The sequence below is a fragment of the Apteryx mantelli genome, chromosome 4, assembly GCF_036417845.1.
Source record: "Apteryx mantelli isolate bAptMan1 chromosome 4, bAptMan1.hap1, whole genome shotgun sequence".
Classification (NCBI taxonomy): domain Eukaryota; kingdom Metazoa; phylum Chordata; class Aves; order Apterygiformes; family Apterygidae; genus Apteryx; species Apteryx mantelli.
This window is the reverse complement of record NC_089981.1, coordinates 30388432-30407532: the sequence shown is the minus strand read 5'-3', so window position 1 is coordinate 30407532 and position 19101 is coordinate 30388432. Positions and strand designations below refer to the sequence as shown.

The 19101-nt window shown below is 38.2% G+C and overlaps 1 protein-coding gene across 11 annotated transcripts in view; it reads left to right on the top strand.

Annotated features, from left to right (window-relative positions):
* Positions 1-19101, top strand: part of GALNT18 (polypeptide N-acetylgalactosaminyltransferase 18) — a 251104-nt gene that overhangs the window by 201322 nt on the left and 30681 nt on the right. Inside the window, exon 11 of one of the 11 annotated variants that reach the window (XM_013957888.2) lies at positions 267-407. The exons of the other annotated variants lie outside the window; for them this stretch is intronic. Coding sequence (XP_013813342.1) covers positions 267-335 — 69 coding nt within the window. The 3' untranslated portion in view covers positions 336-407. Of the gene's footprint in view, positions 1-266; positions 408-19101 lie in introns of those variants that run through there. 11 annotated transcript variants of the gene reach the window in all.

The window sequence follows — 19101 nt, the reverse complement described above, 5'->3', positions numbered from 1 at the left end:
GGGGTGAAGATATAGTATTTCCTCCGGTGGATTACTATATGGGCACAGTTGAAAGTACAAATCTTGACAATAAAAGTAGTATCTTACATGGTCCAGAACATGCTTGTCAAAGACAGATGTGCAAATTATCTGATGCTGAAAAGCAGCAAAAGCAAAAATGCCATAAAGAAAACATACATGTGGGAGTGATTGGAGACACTGAAAAATCCCTCTAATCTGAATGTTTTTTTTTCTCTGATTACGTTTTACATTTGCTTTCTCAAAAGGGCCCTGTTCCTCTTCACTTAAATACATTCCAGAATGTGGTTTTACCCATGGTGTTGTCAGTTACATGATTTGGCTATACAGCAAATGAGAATCAAGCTAATACCTCAGAAATAAACACAGAGCAAAAAGGTAATGTTGCCCTCTGTAGCTGGATATCTTACTGAGCTGGAAATATGAATTTGATGAAATGTTGGGTATGATTCTTAAATGCCTTCCAAGTTACACATTCTGTGACTGTGTTCTGTGCTGGCTTCCTTCACAGAGGGCCTTTAATATTGATCAGTAGTGGCATCATGCTTGAGTAAATTGTGAATGATGAGGACAAAATGTCTGAAAGTCCCATCCATCACACCCGCTCGCTGCATGGACTGTGGCTTATTTGTCACATCATTATGTGGTAACCACTGTTTGCCTCCAAGAGGTTTGTAAGCTGCAAAACCACCTTCTTCCTGTGTATTCACCTGTGAGCCAGAGCCGTTGTTCTTCATCTCCTGGGAGGGAGCCGTAATTCTCCTCTGGCGTATTATCTGTGATAACAACACACTACAGGCATGCTTGTAAATTCAAATTAAAAATTTTAATTATAGTTAAAAGGCAAACAACAACAAAAGAGAGTCACTTCAATTAGCACAGTTCAGTATTCACCATATGAAGAACTATTTTTGCATGTCAGCTGAAGTTCTGTATAAAAGAGATAGTGGCAAATAAGGGAAAAGGGGCAAGGGAAACTTTTGTTGACAGGATTCTGCTCCTTTTAGACTTACAATGTTAATTGCATCTCCTTCCCATTAACATGGATTTAATTATTTTGTAAGCGATGATGTAGTTAAAAAACAAAAAATGCCCATATGTGAGCAAGATCCCAATAATGAAGGAAAACTTTCTTTAAAAGAGGGGTAGAGTCTTTCTCTGTGTTAGGGATTATGTTAGAAACAGGGAAAGCGCTAATAAAACTGATTCAGCATACTTCTAGAGATTTCCATTGTGTGTATATAATCTCTTGGTTAAGCAGAGCTGCAGCCATTTCTGTTTTCTCTAGTATATTGGAAATATTTGAATAAATACTCCTTCTAATCTTAGTGAATTTACTAGTGACCACAGGAGATATTGGTAAGATGCAAATTTTATTCTCGAAGTAGTAGTGATTAAAAGCTATATAATGGGGACTGTTTGGCTCACCTGGCAGTTCTTAGCAAACAGATTAGTCAAAAAGATTGGTCCCATGATTCAGGGCTGCTTGTATGACTGAGGGTTTCGATGGTGCTGTTAGCTCTGGCACAAAACTTTACTGTTGCAGCTTACACCACTTGCAGTTTTAGAGTTAGCACATGTACTGCTAGCATGGAGTGCCTTAATATGTCTGGCTGCCAGGAACAATTCCTTCATTTGCAGCTTAAGCTGCTGTTCTTAGTTATTGCTATAGCCTCTTTTCTAAGCTGGGTTTACTAAACTTACTTTTCTTTTTGCTAACCTCTTTCAAATTGTTTTGAATTCTCATTAAGCTTTCTTCTTGGGAAATGGCTTAGATGAGCTGTTGACATCAAGTAATAGTTCCAGAATTGTAAATATGGTTACTGTTTTCTTTTAGCATGTTGCGCACAGGAAGGGGATAATTTAAGTCAACAGAAAGGGAACTGTGTACCTGACATTAAAAATGCATAGTCCATTGTTTGCAGACAATGTCAAGAACACCATGCATAGCTTCATAAGTAAAGGTAAAAAAAAATGGCAAGGAACTATCCTCAAATATTGCAATGAAATGATTGCAAATCATTTTCCCTGCACAGCTTCAGTTTCATTTTAAAGAGGCGTCAGAATTAGTAATGGTTAGACTCTTGTTTCAAAGGTTCCCCAGCCTTTCAATAAACTACTCCATATGTCTACTGTAACAAACATTAGCAAATTCATAGTTCATTCCTGCAAGTATCTCAGAGCACTTTACCACCTTTAATGTAGCAACCTCAAATAATATCGTTGTGTTTATTTTGTAGTACTGTTCTACAAATAGAGAGATTGAGGGAAACCTTACATGTGGTTGAACAGTAGGATGGAATGGAAAATCAGAAAACAATCTGTCCATATTCTCAGTCCTCTGATACTACCAATGAGAAACAATTTTCCACAGCAGGGTATTTGGTTTGGCCTAAAAAGACAGAGGGCATTCGAAAAACTGGAATTCAGGATTAGGTATCTGTCGTATCCTCCTTCTGTCTTCAGTGGGTGTCTCCCAGGGTAGCTGTGTTTTGTCCTTGTCCCCAGAAGCCTGGACTTTTCAGGAGTCGTGGTACCATCCACTGAGTAAAGCAACATGCATGTTCAACCAGTGGAAAAAAAAACAAAATGAGTGGCCATCCTGCAGTGTCGTCTCATGAATTTAAAGGAACAATCATTAATAATTTGTTAGCTTTAGTAAGAGTGTTTTCATTATGAAATATTGCCAAGATCCTTTTAGATTTTGTTGAAAAATTCCTGTCTTTGTAAGGCAGTAGCATCTGAGCAACAGAATTTTCCAAGCTGCTCATCCTCCCCAGATGCTGCTGCTGGGATGTACTGCTTCCTTATCATCGCATCCTTCCGTTTCTGTCTGTCCAAAGTTAGCATTGTCTAACTAACATTGTCTCTTGTCAGTACAGCAACATACAGTATTTTGGCATAAATCCCCAGACTTGTCAGCAAGCACATCACCATCATACCTGAGCGTCTGCTTCTGTCATTGCTATTACTTCTGTTGCCACCATGGGTATTGGGCAGCTATTAGATTTGCAGGAAAGCTGGACAAAACAACTCTTCCTGGTTCCTTTGGTGCACTGATGGTCAAAGGTTTGAAAGGGGCTTACTTTAGTGTATGCCTTAGCCTGTCACATCTGCTGCTGTGCACTGCTGCTGCTTCTTAGAACAGCTGGACAATTGACTTCTACAACTGTTAAAATAGCTAACATAGTTGGTAAATGCAGCATAGTAAAATAGTTAATAATAGTTAAAATGGTTTCCTACTGTACTGTTCAGTGGTGGTAGAAGTTACGTTGCTTTATTTGCATGAGAACAGTTCAGAGGCAAAGCACAGCAGCCCTTAGTCCTTCTTGGCCAAGGAAAGCACACTGGAGACAGCTGGGGGAGCACCCCCTGCCCTGAGGAAGCAGAAAATTGGGAGATGAGGTGGACTGGCAATAACGGAGAAAGCAAGAGGAGAGAAAGGGAACAGAAAGGAAGAGGAGACAGAAGAAAAATCAGGGCAAAACAGTTCATAACATAAGGTTCCCGTGAGGTCATAGGTTTTTGGCTTTTTTGAGTGGTTCGTGCATAAAAGGGTAAAGATACTGGTTTAGTTCTATTACCATTGAAATCAACTCCTAAAGCCAATTGTTGAAGCCAAGCTACAGTTCACTCATACAGGTTTCAGCCTTAAAAAGAGGTCCAGCAGTGCCCCAGTTTTGCATGGAAGATGATGTTTGGTTGTAGTTGCAGTAAGCACTTGTCCCAGACCTGACCGAGTTCTCCTCCTGGTGCTGGGACCCTCCCAAGGCTGAACGCTGGGTGTTGTCTAAGATGCTGTTTGACCAGGCCTGTGATCTTGAAGGCAGACTGACGACAGTGTGTCACTTGCATTAAGTCTACTCCTGAGTGATAATTTGGAAGATTCTTTCCTGGGAATGGAACACTGCATTATTAGAAGCTTTATAACTAGTGTGTAATAAGCAAGTACCATCAGTTAATGAAGTGTTATTTTAAATACAGATTTACCTTGAAAAGTGCTTGTGATTGAGGGAAAAAATGAGCAGTTCTGTGCGTTCCCTTGTTCAATAGCTTCTGGCTCATGCATACTTCAATTTATAAGCAGTTAAACCAGGAAGCTTATCCAGGGATGTGAAGGTCAATATAAACAGTTAGATTCTGAGGAATTTTAAGTTGAGGACCAGTGTCAGAAGACTGCATTGGGAGATTACTAGAGAAGTGCAGGTGAGAAGCAACATAGCTTCATATCCTTTCATATTATTGCAAGAGTTTGCAGAACTGACACTCAGAAGCAAATGACTGCATCCCTATCTGGTGCGAATTATCCTATTTCCACTGAAGGTGACGAAGGGAAGCTGTGCCAGCAAGTAGAGCTATGCCAGTTTACACTGTGTGAGGCTCTCACCTAAAAGCTGAATGTTGTAGTCTGAGCACAGTCTGAAATACTGCAAACAGAGGTTACAAGAATTCTCATGAACTTCAAAAAACTCTTTGTATTAATCATGAATGTGCCTTTTTTAAATGTTATTCAAGTATATTCATAAAAACTATTTTTTCTTCAGTGTAATTTCTTAGGCATGGTGGGTCTTCATACACAGATATTTGTTAATTTGTAAATGAGAATATTTATGTATGAGTTAAAATGGTTACCACTAAAGGCATTTATATTTCAGTAGAAAAGTATAATTTCAGGATTGTACAGGATTGATCACATGCCAAAACCACCATATAGTTTGTTAGTCCAATTTGTAAACAACCCCAGAAGAGGGAACAGTTCATAGATGTTCATTAAATAATTATGCAGAGTTTGTGGACTTGAAGAAAATTAAAATCTCTTGGCAATAATTTGCCAACAAAAAGAAAAGTAAATAATAATAATTTATTTTCAATGAATGATATAGATAATGCTAAAACAACACTAATGTGATCTTAGATAACTGAGATATTATGAACATGGAAATATCGAAATGTAGAGTTTTAACAGAGCCTTACTTTTAATAAGGCTGTTCCAATATTAAACATTTTCTTCAGATTCCCGTGCCTAATGAAATTCACACTGTATTGGACAATTGTCTATGCCAGAAAAGTTGGGAATATAACAATGCACTTTGTCAGAATGAGTGTTAAGAGAATTTGGAAGCAGAAACAATAACCCTCTTGGGACTGGCTTTCTGTGTATGTGCAGTAATGTGACCAAGTAGCATAATACACCACATTACAAGGAGGAATTAGCAGATAAATGGTGATTACATCTTTTACGACACTTCAGACTTTGCATGATACCTTTCAGTTTGCTTAAAAAAAAAAATCATGGAAATGCTGAACACTGCAACTCCTCTTCCCTGTCAGTCTTGATTCTGCTGCCTCCAGAGCACCACAATACTGCTGTCATGAAATGTTTTAGATAAGGGAATGTCTGAAGTTTAAGAACAGCATATAGCTATGATGACTCAATCCCTAGCTGGCTCATGGATGAATACATACTCTTTTTCTCATACAGCTGAAAATTAATCTTACAGTGAAATAATAATTATTCTAGTCCCAAAACACAGCATTCTTAAAAAACAATTATGAAATACATATATGTCAGAAAACAAGAGGTCTTTTGTTACTTAGAAGTAGGACTGTGTTCCTAAATGTGTGCTAAGTGTAAACACGTAAGCATTGCAAACCAAGGCTGTGTGCAAGAAAACTGTCAAACAGAAGACAGCTGCTACAGCCGCTGCCACTGCCGCTAGCGCATGTCGCTGGCTGTCAGGGAATAATGAAGAACAGAACCAAACCTGCTGGTCTGGTTTAATAATTGACCCTTCAAACTTGAAACATCACAGCCCTGAAGATGAGATGTCTACAATAAACATTTTAAGAGAATCTTTTTTAAAAACTAAAATGAAGCACAGCAGCTGCTTTAACTGCTGTCCATCACATGCAGACTGAGGGTTGATATTCATGTTTGTTTTCCAGGTAAATGTTATATATATTCAACATCTGTGTATGAGACAGTTTGATCTCACATCTTCTCTGTGTAGTACCCTTTCTTTTTAAGGACCTGCTAACACATTGGTTTGAAGCTAGCAAGTATCTCATTTATGATAATTATTATATGTGTGCAGATTATATACAGACACTTGTATGGACTGTTTTACAGAAACTGAATTGTACAAAACAACCAACTGATTCTTGGTCCAGATACTTTGCAGTGAAAAGTTACACTGTGCAGTAAAGAAAGTAGGTCTTGCCTCTCTCTGTACAGGCAAAGTGAGTATTTCATTGTTCGTACCAAGCAAAGTAGCTGCATCAGGAGAGTGGCAGCTCAGCAGGGCAGCCCGATTCTCGCAGAGCTGACGTTAGTACCTGGCTTCAGCCCGCAACTCAGACTGTGCTGGGGGCCGCCCCAAGCCCAGTACGGCTGGTAGCGCAGCTGCCTGCAGACACTGCAGATCAGACGTCCCTGCACACAGCAGCGGGACTGCCAAAGACTGGGTCTGACAGAGCGCAAAGTTAGGCTGTTTCCCTTTTTCACTAAGTGCTGTGGAGTGACATAAGTCCTGCTCCTACTACTAACTTTATGCACAACGTGCTCTCTGTGAGCAAGGGTATGCCCACAAGTAAATGTTTCTGGAACTAGAATTGCTATTTTTTAATCCAGGTTTGTTAGCTCAGTTCAGCAAAGGTGCAAGTAATGGAAGACAAAGTTACTCACGGTGTTAGTGAAACTGCCTAGCAAGAATGACACGTGCATTAATGAATTATAATTTTTGTTTTATTTTAAACACATTCTTTAAAGTGCCCGTTTGTTATGGCAATTAATGTCTTATAATAAGATACTACTGCTGAATGTTTTATTGAGGCTATTTATATCACTGTTTAATTTCTTTCAGGGCATAAATTCTGATTTTGATCATAGAAAAGTTAATATAAACTCTGTGACCTTGTTTGCAATGGAAGCAAAATCTGGTGTTAGTTTTCTGAAATTCCTTTCAAGATAGTTTCATAATTTCTCTTATGTACACCAGAGAAGCTAAATATAGCACAGAAAACAGACTTTTTCAAAGCTGCACCCTTTTTAGAATATGTGATAGGTGCATCAGAGAACTACACAGACATTTTAAGGGTTTCCAAAACCAACTAGTCTTTATTTGGCCTAGCACAAGCAGTACACTACTCTAGGCAAACCAGTTTTGCCATGTATATATTTAAATATAACATTTTCTATCTGAGAACATGTGGATGAGGACTGTAATATATAATTTCATGTTGTATATTATTTTTGATTTTTTTAAGCTTGATTCAGGCAAAATTCTTATTATTTACTTCAGTACAAATTTTCCAAGAGATAAGCTGTCTGGTAATCCGGTTTCTAGTTCTGGAGCAGTTTTTGTGTATCACCATTTGCCATGAGTAAATAATATCCGTACTTGCTATGACTGGATTTAAGAGGCTTCCTCTAGATACAGATAATATGACCAGTTAACCAGTCTTCCATATTACTTATCTCACTTAAGATCCAGTATTTATTACCAGCTAGGTGAGATTCTCTTAAACTGATGAGAGTTATCCATTTCCAGGTGAAGGGTCAGTGTTGCTGTTGTAGCTTCTTAACTATATGTATGGCTCTGATAACTCTATCCATTGCCTGAGCATAGAGAGTGGTGCAGGGAGTTGTTGACTGTGTTTTTCAACTGACTGTAGATCTCTACCATAGTAGGACCAAGGACTAATCCATCTCCACATTTTACAAATGTATCAAAAGTAAGGACTGGCATTCTCCATTCACACGGTAAAAGACACTTTAATTCAAAAGAATGAGCACAAGAGATCCTTCTCCAGGTTTCAGACCTGGGAAGAGAATAGGTCATTTTGTCTGTTCCACTTCACTGATTTAAAAAAAAAAAAAGCTGTAAAACTGCATTATTCTCGGTCAGAAGAAATATCTTCCAAACCCATCATTTTGGAAATAACTGAATAGACACTAGTGCTTATTTAATTTTGTGTTTGAAACTACTTAGTGTATAACTTTGTGCATGCCTCTCACAGTTGAGAGAACTGATCGCTTTGAACTGAAACTCCAACCATAATGAAATGAAATAGCTGAAAAGCACTAATTTTTTTCTTAGAGTAACACTGATTTTCACATTTGGGGAAGTATAACATTTATGTACTCTTGGAGAAATGGTTTTCTGTTGAAGAAATTATTTTCCTTGTTTAGACAGGATGGACTGGAATTAAAAGATGCACAAAGTTTATTAGATGCTTTTGAAATTTATATCCTTTCCTATTGTACAGGATCACTGCTAAAGGTGATTGTGAATAACAAAAAAGGAAAATTCTACCATAGGCTATAAGCTGAAATTAGTTATCTGGCTAAAGTAGTAATCTTGACATTTAGGTTCCAGGAACTGAGGTAAAGTTAAAAAGTAAGAATTCAAAGAGTAGTTCAGGTTTTTTGAGTGATATCAATATTTAGGACCAGAAGGAAGAACATTAAGAACTTGAATAGCGTGAAAACTTAGAGCCAAGAAGCCTCTAAGACAGCAAAGCTCTATTATGAATATTAGAGGTAATCAGAGGAATCAATAAGCATTTTACTGACTGAGAAATGACTGCCCATTTTACACAGGTGGATGCAACAGAAGAGTCAAAGGTAACTCAGTCTGTGTCACAGATAATGTGTTTTTGAAAAAGCAAATAAAAAACAAAACCAAAAAAAATCTAACAGGAATAAAAGCAGTTGTCCAGTAACGTCCTATTGGTTGAATCATTCTTTCCTCTAAATGAAAGGGAAACGCACATCTCGGAGAAAAGATAAGGGTTCTATTAAGAGAGCTGTACTATTTGATGTTTTACAGTAGAGGTACTGGTGCAAATTTACAGGTATTACAAGAGGAGTTGGAAAAATACAGAAGTGTATGTTGACCTTTAATGAAAGATTGCAAATGCTGATCAGACATAACACTGGGAGGGTACTCAGAAAATGATATCGTATGATTGAAAGGTATTCAGTTAGAAAGCTTTTGCCTCATAGCGCAAAATTTTCATAGAGGTAACAGAAACTTCAACTGGCAAAAATTCTAATGGGATTTACCTGGTCTTAGCTTTCATCACGCTACTGCAGAAAAGAATAATGCACCATGTCAGCACAAAGGAGTAGTAAGCAAATTTCTGGAGTGCCAAGAAGTGCCCAGGGGACAACAGAGAATGCCAGTGCATGGAAGCAATAGGTTGAATAAATTAATACCTCTGTTGTTCTCCTAACTACCTAAGAGGTAGTGCATAGCTCACAGATCTGTTTTTTTCAGTTTTTTTTTTTCCAGTAGCATTGGTTAGTTGATGTTGCTGTGCATTACAGAACATTCCTTCCAGAATTTTTTTTTCTTATTCCCTGATAAGGTATTTCCATTTGGTGTTCTGTGTATCGTGTTTTATCTTGCATGTTTTCTGCACCGTTTTAATTTCTGTACTTACTTCCCAGCCCACTTTATCTTGAATTCTGTTGCATTTCTGTATGACTGACTCCTACTTCAGCATCATTAGCACCTTTCTTTGTTATCTTATCCACTGTTGATATGTCTGTTAATGGTATAGAAGGAGAGAGACATACATTTGCTGTCTCTATGGTTTGACTGGGAACAATTTATTCAGCATTTTGTTAAATAGGTGAAGCTGATGCAGGAAAAGAGGTTAAGCAGAATAGCAGAGAAGCTGGTTTTCAGACTATGTTTATATAGAATAAAATTAAAAGTAATGTCTTCTACTCACATTTTTTAATTTTAAAGACTCAAATCATGGTTACCGTACTTGTGATGGTCATGTGCTCTGAGAACTTTCCTCCTCTGTTTTTAAGGTAGCTTGCCCAGAATAACTACAGTAAAATAGCTGTACTGAAAATGTAATAAAATCAAACAAGCTGTTGTGAGCATGTGCAATGCCTAAAAATTTAAAATTATCAGAGCATTTCAAGTTTCTCACGTAGTCTTTTAATTTAGAAGAGATTAGAGTTGTTGGCCTGAATGTTAGCTCAAAACTGTTCTCACCTGAGAAATAAAAATCCACATAGGTTTTCAGGTGATTTTTTTCTTGTGTTATAGTATGTGGTTTATTGTACAGATTGTTTGGGACAAAAGAATTTCAACAAATTAAAACTTCAAAACATTTGAAAACTTAAGGGAAAATATTGCTGAGCTCTTAGATGATAAATCTGGCACTGGGTTTTGGATTCTTATTCTGTGCTTTTCATGTTGAACAGTAAGCTGATTGAAGTAACATTTCCTTTCATACTCAGTTGGGTTCAAGTTTGTAGATTTACAGTGGCCTACTGCATAAACCCAGTGAGCTGGTATCAAAAGGCTTGGAGCTAACACCCCCCAAATATACTGGCTGTTGTGTTTTTGAAACTGCTGCAGACTTGCCACAGTTGGCTGATAATCCTGGTGTGGGAGCCTAAAGCTGGCGCAGGGATCTCACTAAAGCACTTGGCAAACACACGCTTGTACGGAGCAGCAAGTAGTAGTCCTCACTGCGGGTACTAGACCTGCTGAGAGTGATGAAGGACGGCCACAGAGGAACCAGAAACCTTCAGAAATGACTTATGCCTCGTAGCTCAGCATCAGTGAAGTGGTATTCATGGTCTTCAGGCCATCAGCTGTGTTGCCAACCAGGTTGTAAACATAACACCCCGTGATCTCTTAGAGGGACACAGGCCTTGGGACGCAGCAGGGGGGGACTTGCAGCCAGCGCTGGGAGCTTGTGAGCAGGGCGCAGGTGCGCTCGCTTTTCCCCACGGTGGAACTGGCTTTCCTCCACCTGGACGTGCACTTTTGATGGCCAGAAACGTCAGCTGTCTCTGGCCTTGCGCATGATGCGACTGCTGAGGAGGTAGAATTTTATCTTCAGGTAGGGAGCGAGCTACTGTAGATAAAGCTGACTAGTTAAAAGAGTGTTCCATCTTATTCGGTTATAGCATAATCATTTCAGTGGTACTTCACAAGTGTCCTTCTTCCTTTAATAAAAGTGCACTAAGTCACTATCCTGAGGCTGCAGACCTACAGTACACTGATATTCAGGATACTATTTCAGTGCTGAGCTGAATTATTTTTTAAAAATAAAAAGAGCAGAGTAATTAATTTCCCATTTTCTATTAACATTCTTTTCTGCAAGGTGGAATAGGTCTAAAAATTTACATAATTCAGTTGATTTTCATCTCAAAAATATTTAGTAGAATAAAACACAAAGGACAAGACTATCCTTTTCTAAATTGAAAATGTTTTTATTTAAATGCATTTGAAGAAGTAAAACAGCCGTGTTGAGTACCTGCAGTGTCCTATAACCTAATACTATCTGAGCATTTCACATTTGGTAAGTGCATTAATTTGAAATAGATCACAGTTGTAGGTCTGCATATTATATAGCAATTACTAGAGTTATTCATATTTTAAAGGTGTCTCTTCTCATTGCAAATTGGCATTTCAGTCTGCAGTTTTTAAAACCCAATTGTCGCTTACAATATAAATTCAGCATAAAGCCAACATAGTTATTGGAACACGTGGGCAGCACTTGGCAATTAATGTTGCAGTAACTGTAGGTTGTTGTCAATTTAAATATTCTCTTGATTGATGTTACATTATTTCATTTGTTACTACATCAGAACTAAAGTTCCAAAGGTCAGGTTTTGTTTCTCAATTCTTCAAGGTATCTGATTAACTGATAGAGAAGGTAGTTAATACAGCAGATGGAAGACCCACTCTAATAATTTCTTTGGTTTTATTCATAGTTTTATTATGTCATTCTATTAATTGAAGTCATTCACTGGCTCATTTAGAATTCATGGACCAAACTCAGTCCCCATGAAAGCACATATAACTTTCCATGTAATTACATGAGCCATATTAATTTCACAGCATTCATTTGAATTCTGATCAGCTATTCAGTTTCACCTAGTTTCTCTCTAGTGTTATTCACCATTTGCAGAGCAGTTTCTATTAACACAATGTTTATGGAATGTTTGTTTTCATAGTGTTTTCCTGTGAACAAGAGTTTTTTTTTCTTAATCATCAACCATTATTTGCCTAATCAGGGAGCAGAAAGAATATAAAAATTTATTTCTGCATATAAATTCTTCACTGAGTATTTATTACTAGTTCTGAAAAAAATCAGCATTGATTTGTACACCAAGAAAAGAGCTGTGTTTGTCAGATAATTTATTTAAAGTCAGCAATCAAAATAGCACTTAGCAAGTGCTGACTTCAGTCTAAACCTGGTTGTATATACCAAGTAGAAGTACTTTCCCAGAAAGAAAATATGGGGTACTGGACACTTCCTTAATTAGGCATTGTTCCAGGAACTAATGGCTAGATACTAAAGGCAGTTGGATACAAATCAGGAATAACGTGCATATTCATAACAAACTAGATGATTAGCCATTGGCTTACACTATCATAAGAAGCAGTGAGTGAAACTGTTGAAGTCATCAAAGTCATTCTGGAAGCTGTAATTTAATGAAATACAAGTTACTGGATTTAGAGGTAAGCAGGTGGAAATATATGACCTGTGGCAAATGGAAGATCAGACTACAAAACCTAATGGTCCTCTTTGACTCTTAAATCTACTAACACGTCAACTAAGTGGCAATCACAGTGAGTATTACTTTGAATTTTGCTTGAATTTAGAATATAAAGAAAAAACACTAATTGTTATAGTAACCAGAACAATGGTATGCGTTTTCTTTACCTTGTGGCTTTAAAATGTTTTAAATGACATGCCTTCCTTTTTTTGTGTGTGTTTGCGACTGTCATGTCAAACCTGTCTGCTCAGTTGCCTGTCCATAAAGGCTTATAGTAATCAAGTGGAAAAGCTGATGAATGCATTTAAGTCATTCAGATGTTACTACAATATTAACCTTGTATCTGTTTAGCAGGGAGGGAACTGTGCTGATTGTGAACACTGAAGCTTTGTTGCTCTTACTGTGCTGAAGATTCCCATTGTTGAAACAGAAATTATCGCATACCGTTGCATTGGTGTGATTTACACATCTCATCAGATTTACACTCTGTCCCATCAGTAACTATGAATTTTAGGAATTTTTGAAGCAGTCAGGTTACTTTTTCCCAGCTTACATTTTTTTAATTCAGTATAATTCACGGGAGTAAATGTAAGTGTTTGCATAAGGATGGATTGTGAGAATTGGGACCTTACTGAGTACTCAAGGCATATTTAAGTAAGAATTGTCAAGTGAGGCAAATGTTACTCTGCCAGATGTGTGATGTACCCGGCTAGTACTCTGAAGTAGCTAATTACCTACTTCCAGTGAGAGCCATGCTGAATACTTAACTGTTTGCTGCAGAATGCCCATTTCTGGCTTCCAAATAGATTTTTAATATCCTGTATGGCCTGTTTTCAAATAAAGCTAAATTTGTCCACTGCAGATGCCATTCATAACTGCATTATAAATCATGTGAAGGGATATGTTAATCTGAGAAATACTACCTGAGAGGATAATACTGTAAGAGGCAAAAATATCCTGTAAGAACAGCAGCAGATTGGATCTTTGTTTCTCTTTGACTTCCTTGGCACTCTTCAAGCTTCTGTTCTAAAAATACACAATATGCACTTTTTTTTAATCAAGCAAACATTATTTCTTATGATCCTTCCCCTCCCTTCAACTTTGTTGCTCTCCAACAGCTTGCAGTTGCAGACAGGAGACTACTTCTCAAGATACTTTCATTTCCCTGTTCTGGCAGTGCAAAGCAGATGTAAAGCCAGCAGGTGAAGATTCCCCACTAAGGGTAAAGACAGAATGGCACTGAAATAATTCTGTTTTCCTGTACTTGCTAAGACCAAGGATTTGACTTGGATTCCACATCCCTTTGATGTGAAAACAGACAGGTCTGCACAGATTCAGATTGTTTTTCTGCACTGTCTTCAAAACATTTTTCTTTCCCTCAATGACTACAAGCATAAAATTATAATAAAATCTCTACATCCAGGTTATTAATGGGTCAGATTGTACTCAATGCCTTATCAGGATCAGATACGTTAGTCTGATTCAGTGTGTCTCATGTACAGCTAAGATGTAGCCTATCACCTGAGCATTCCTCATTGGTTTCCCAAGTTGTACTTTGAATGTTGCAGCAGTTACATCTTCTGGCACCTGCTTTTAGGGCTGATGCAGTTTAGTTCACGAAGTAAGGGCTCTGTTGGCTTGATGCAGACCCTGAGATTTTATCTGGAATTCCCCAGAAGTTCAGTAGTGTGTTTTTTAATTCTTCAGGTTTCCTTTCTACTGTGAGTTTGACAAGCCTAAGTCACAGTGAGTGGTACCTGAGTGTCTCTGACAGATTGCTCCCTTGTGATTCTGCTTATGAGAATGACAACAGTGTTGTCCAAAAGGAGTACACAGAAGGAAAATAAGTTTTTAATTCAAAATGGAAAGGAAAATGTAGTTCTGTCCTCCAGATGCATACCAAGGGTGGATCTGAACAAGCAGCTTGGTGACTGAAAATCTGAAATTTTATTCCAATCTGGCTGTGTTTGGGGAAAAAGCTAAATATAATTAATGTGGTTCAAAGTTAATTTAGCTCTGCAAATGCTCTTTTGTCTTTTTGCTCTGCTTAATTCATGAGCTACTTATGTAATGAGACAGTCTAACATAATATGTACAATAGAGAACCCCACCTGATGAAATTGTTTTTCCCATGTAGTAACTTCACTGTAAGTGGGAGGTTCTGTATAGGAGAATTCTCCCTTTTGCTGAGAAATCCAGGAGCCTTGAGACACAACGGGGCCAGCATGCTTCTGCCACAGAAGGGCAAGGTTTCCAAAATCCACAGTAGGAGCCTCTGCAGACCCCAAGATCTGCAGTCACCTACTACACTGGGGTGCCCCAGAAACTAAGGACATGGCTGCTGGTTCAATGAATTACACTAGCTGTCTGGTCTCAAACCTTTCCTTGTGGAAAGGAGAGGACATGAATATAGAACTGTCTCCTTGATAGGCATCTGTGCAGCTCCCTGGGCCTTGGGGCTGGTTGTCTAGGACCGAGGCGGGGTTACCCCCCACTTCCTGATGGTTCAGAGTGGGTCAGGCCCATGGCAGCACGTCTCCCCTTGGCAGTGTCTAAGCACGGCATGCCCTTCTGGCCTGGGCACAGGCAACCGCCCCCAGGGAGGAGGGGGGGAAGCAGGGAGGGAACAAATAATTCCCAAACCGCTATTTCTCCTAGGAATGCTCCTGCCACCCATATGCCCCTAGGGAAAGTCTGGTCCTGGAGTGCCCATGCAGTGACATATATTCTAGCTTTTGGGAGAATCAGCTTTACAAAAGCATACAAATCACTACATAGAAGATAACTGTAATAATCTTTCTTATGATGTTATTCATATGCAAATTAGGAAGCTGCTAGAAGTAATAATTGTTGCTGTTTTAGAACAATGAAAACAATGTAAAATGAATTTACTTGTGAGAGTGGTGAAAAAACTGTATTATTTATCCTGCAAATATTCAGTGACTTTTGGTTATGACTGACTGATGTGCCTAGTTTTCGTATTCATTCTAAACAGCAAGATGGAAGTTTTTTTCTTTATGTCTGTCCTGCAGATACCTTTGTAGGATAATCTACTTCAGATAATAAAATGAAGGCCCCAAAGACAGGGAGAAAATGTAGGGGAAAGTCTGTGACATAATCTGCCTTTTGTCATGAAGGCTTATCCTCAGAGCCTAATGATACCTTAGCAGCCTGAAGCTTAGCACAGCTATTTGAGCTGTTCCCTAGAAGTTTGCCTGTTGTACTTGAAGGTCATTTAAACAATCAGTTTCTGGAGTTTTTGGTTTTACTTTGCTGCTTTATTCACCTGATAAGCTATTACTCAAAACCTGAGTCTCTTCTATGTGGCATATGGAGACCTGTAAGGTCCAAGTTCATATGTGAGCCTTCGGAGTATGACTGAAAGCCCCAGAAATCAAACCATAATGAATGAAAGCAGTGGGAAATGTATCACAGCGTTTGCACAGTTAAGCAATGTGCCTTTCCATATTATCATAGTTTTTGCTGTTTCATTTTTTGCCAAGTTTTACAGCGTGACTTGTGCAATGGGCACAATATGAAGTAGGCAGTGTTCCTAGTTGTAGGAGGAATGAAGCTCACTAGGCAAAACAGAGGAAGGCTTTCCACAGAGCTAGGACAGTTGAACTGGCATTAACGTTGTTTGACATGAAAGTGATCTTCTGCTCCTTAAACAGCCTTGCTTATTTCCAGTCTAGAAAGTCTTTTTAATGTCTGTTAAGCATTCATGGTAAGAAATCAGTATGTATGGTTATATCTGGTATCTTGTCTCCTTCACATCCATCCTTTCTTTAAAAAATGGTATTAACCTTAGAAGTACATAAAACGATGAACATCTGTCAGGTGATGCTTTTCTTTGCCATTTTCTTGGGACAAGAGGAACAGAAGAAAGAAGGAATGTTCAGGGCGTGAACACACTTGGTATTGCAGCCTGAGGCACATTTTGTTTTTCTTTGCTGAGCTTTGTGATCTTGGCAATTTATTCATGAACAGAGACAGGATCAATGCTACAGTTTTTGCATGAGGTCTTAGTATGCAGACTCTTCATTTAAATTCTAGATGCTGACTTCTTTCTCTCTGAGTGTCATTTCCAGTCACCCTACAAACAGTGGAGCCACTACTTCGGTAGGCAGGCAAAGTACCACTTGCTCAAAAAACAAATGTATCTGTTAGCTACATATAATTCTCCACTTGCCTATTGAAGCAAAGAACTTAACTTTTTAGGATACAGCTGGGTCTGATAAAATTTTATGAGCCTCTGTCAGTTTCTAATGGTATTAGAGGCTGATAGTAAAGATTAACAAATCAGTTGAAATGATAGACAGTGTTCCTTGAAATACATCCTCTACAGCTAAGGAATAATGTTTTTACTTTTTGTAGGCTAGTATTTTTGAGGATTTGCTTTCATTTTGATGCTATCCGTTTAAAACATCAGAAATCACTTTCTTCAGCTTCATGGGCTTAACTTGTTTTAGGAGAGTAAATATTACAGCATGTGCCAGGGTGAGTAACTTTCCTTTGTTCTCCAAGGGATTGAAAGCTGCAAAGTCCAATTTGCTCCTCTCATCCCTATCCACTGAATAGCCATGTCAGAGGCCCTCATCTATTGAAGCAACTAAGGAAAAACTTAATGTGAAATGTAAATGAAACTTTGACCTTTTATTAAAAAAAAAAAAAAAAAAAGCTCAACTGTCAGTGACAGAATTGACCAATGAAAATGGTACAGGTGCTCTCTGCTCTTTCATTATCATGCATATTAACATCCAAACTAACTTCTCCTCCATTAATATGCTGTTGTAAAGTTGGTTGTTAAGTCACAGAAGTCATTTAAAGAAAAGGAAATCACAGCACAGTCATCAGATGTCTGAAATTTTATTCATATTGTGTGCGGGAAAGGGCCACTCTTTCTTTAAAATATTAGAAGTAAGGTTGCCAAAATTGGTTATGATTTCATTTGCTATAGTGCATTTATTAAACATAATGGTATTGAACATGAAAGCAGGCAATATATAGTCTTTGCCTACAAGGTTCTGTAGTTGTAGACTATATATGACAAGAATAGATTATTTCTGCAAGAAAACCTGGGCAAAACCTTGCTAACATAAATGGAGCCATGGTTTTACTGTGAAAAATGACTAGTTCTAACCTGGTAAAAGACTATAGAATATCCAGTGATTAGTGCAAGTGATAGCGCCTGGTAAGAGAAGTGCTTACCACTGAAAATGCAGTACTAAATGTTCTGTATACGGAAATGCACAATATACCTGAAAGTAATAAACCTTCAAGACAGAGTTTCCCTGATGGTAGAGTGTCACAGTCTCAGCAGTACTACAGTTCCTGAAGCCACCACGCAAGAGACTAAACCTGAAGAAAAACAAAACTGTGTATCCAGACACTATGCATCTGTGGTAAGTTTCTCTCTAGCACTTTTGTGTTTAAGCAAAGGAAAGGTCTTTTCCTAGTTTTGGTGTTAATTTTGAAGTCTTCTGCTGCACTCATGAGATTTTGCTAACTAGCCAAGGTATGAGAACAGTGATAGTGCTTCAAATATCTCGTGCTGCTCATCCCATGGGTTGCCATATTGCTTTCTTAACTAATTTGGAGGTTTAAAAACACCCTTAACAAGACCCTCTTACAGTGTAACGGTTTAATGCCAAGCATAGCGAGAGCGTTAATAGGAGGTTGAAACTGCTGCTGAAGGAAATGCTGCCAACAGAGCTAGGAGAAACTGTTAGCGTGGCAGCTTCCCTTTTGTCAGTCTAGCCACAGAATCATGATAGACTGCTGAATGTCCTAGGCTGTGACTCCAACTTTAATTTGCGCATTAATTGTGGTGCATGTCAATCCTTTGTGACTTACTCTCTAACTGGCTTCTTTATAGAGGTGCCCTTGGCTTCAGTTACTGGGCTAATCTAAACTAAATGAAATGACAGGTACTTCATGTCCAGTAAAACCTGGGGTGATTTTGAAAATCTCTGTGTGAAGCACCTTTCACCATCATACATTCTCTGAGTCTTACAGGATCTGCAGGTTCCAGCTTCACTTTGGCCTTCTGTTTCTGTTCTGGCTGCAGACCCTGAAGAATAAAATTGGCATATGTTTTCATTTAGGTCAATGCATTCCTGCTTCTTATATATCATCTACAGATTTTTGCACATGTGAAGGAGAGGGGGAAAGACTCATTTGGATCTTGAATATTCATCTGATTTCAGTGAAGTTACTTCAGTCTTATCTTAGGGTTGCTGTGAATAAATCAAGCCCCCTTCTTGCTGTGGGATTTATTCCTTTGCATGTTAGAAGCCGATTTTAAACCGACTAGGTTTACTGAAGTCTTACAAGCTTTACATTATGAGTTGGTTTTGCATTTCTATTTGTGCTGCTCCCAAATATGCTTGCAAGAGGGTCACTTTATAAATTTAAATTTGATTGATGAACCCTTGGGTGTTTTTTGTTTTTTTTTTTTGGGGGGGGGAAATAAATATGACCTTGCTGGTAGCCTAAAACAAATAATAATAAAAAAAGGTATCATACTTTCACCAATCAAC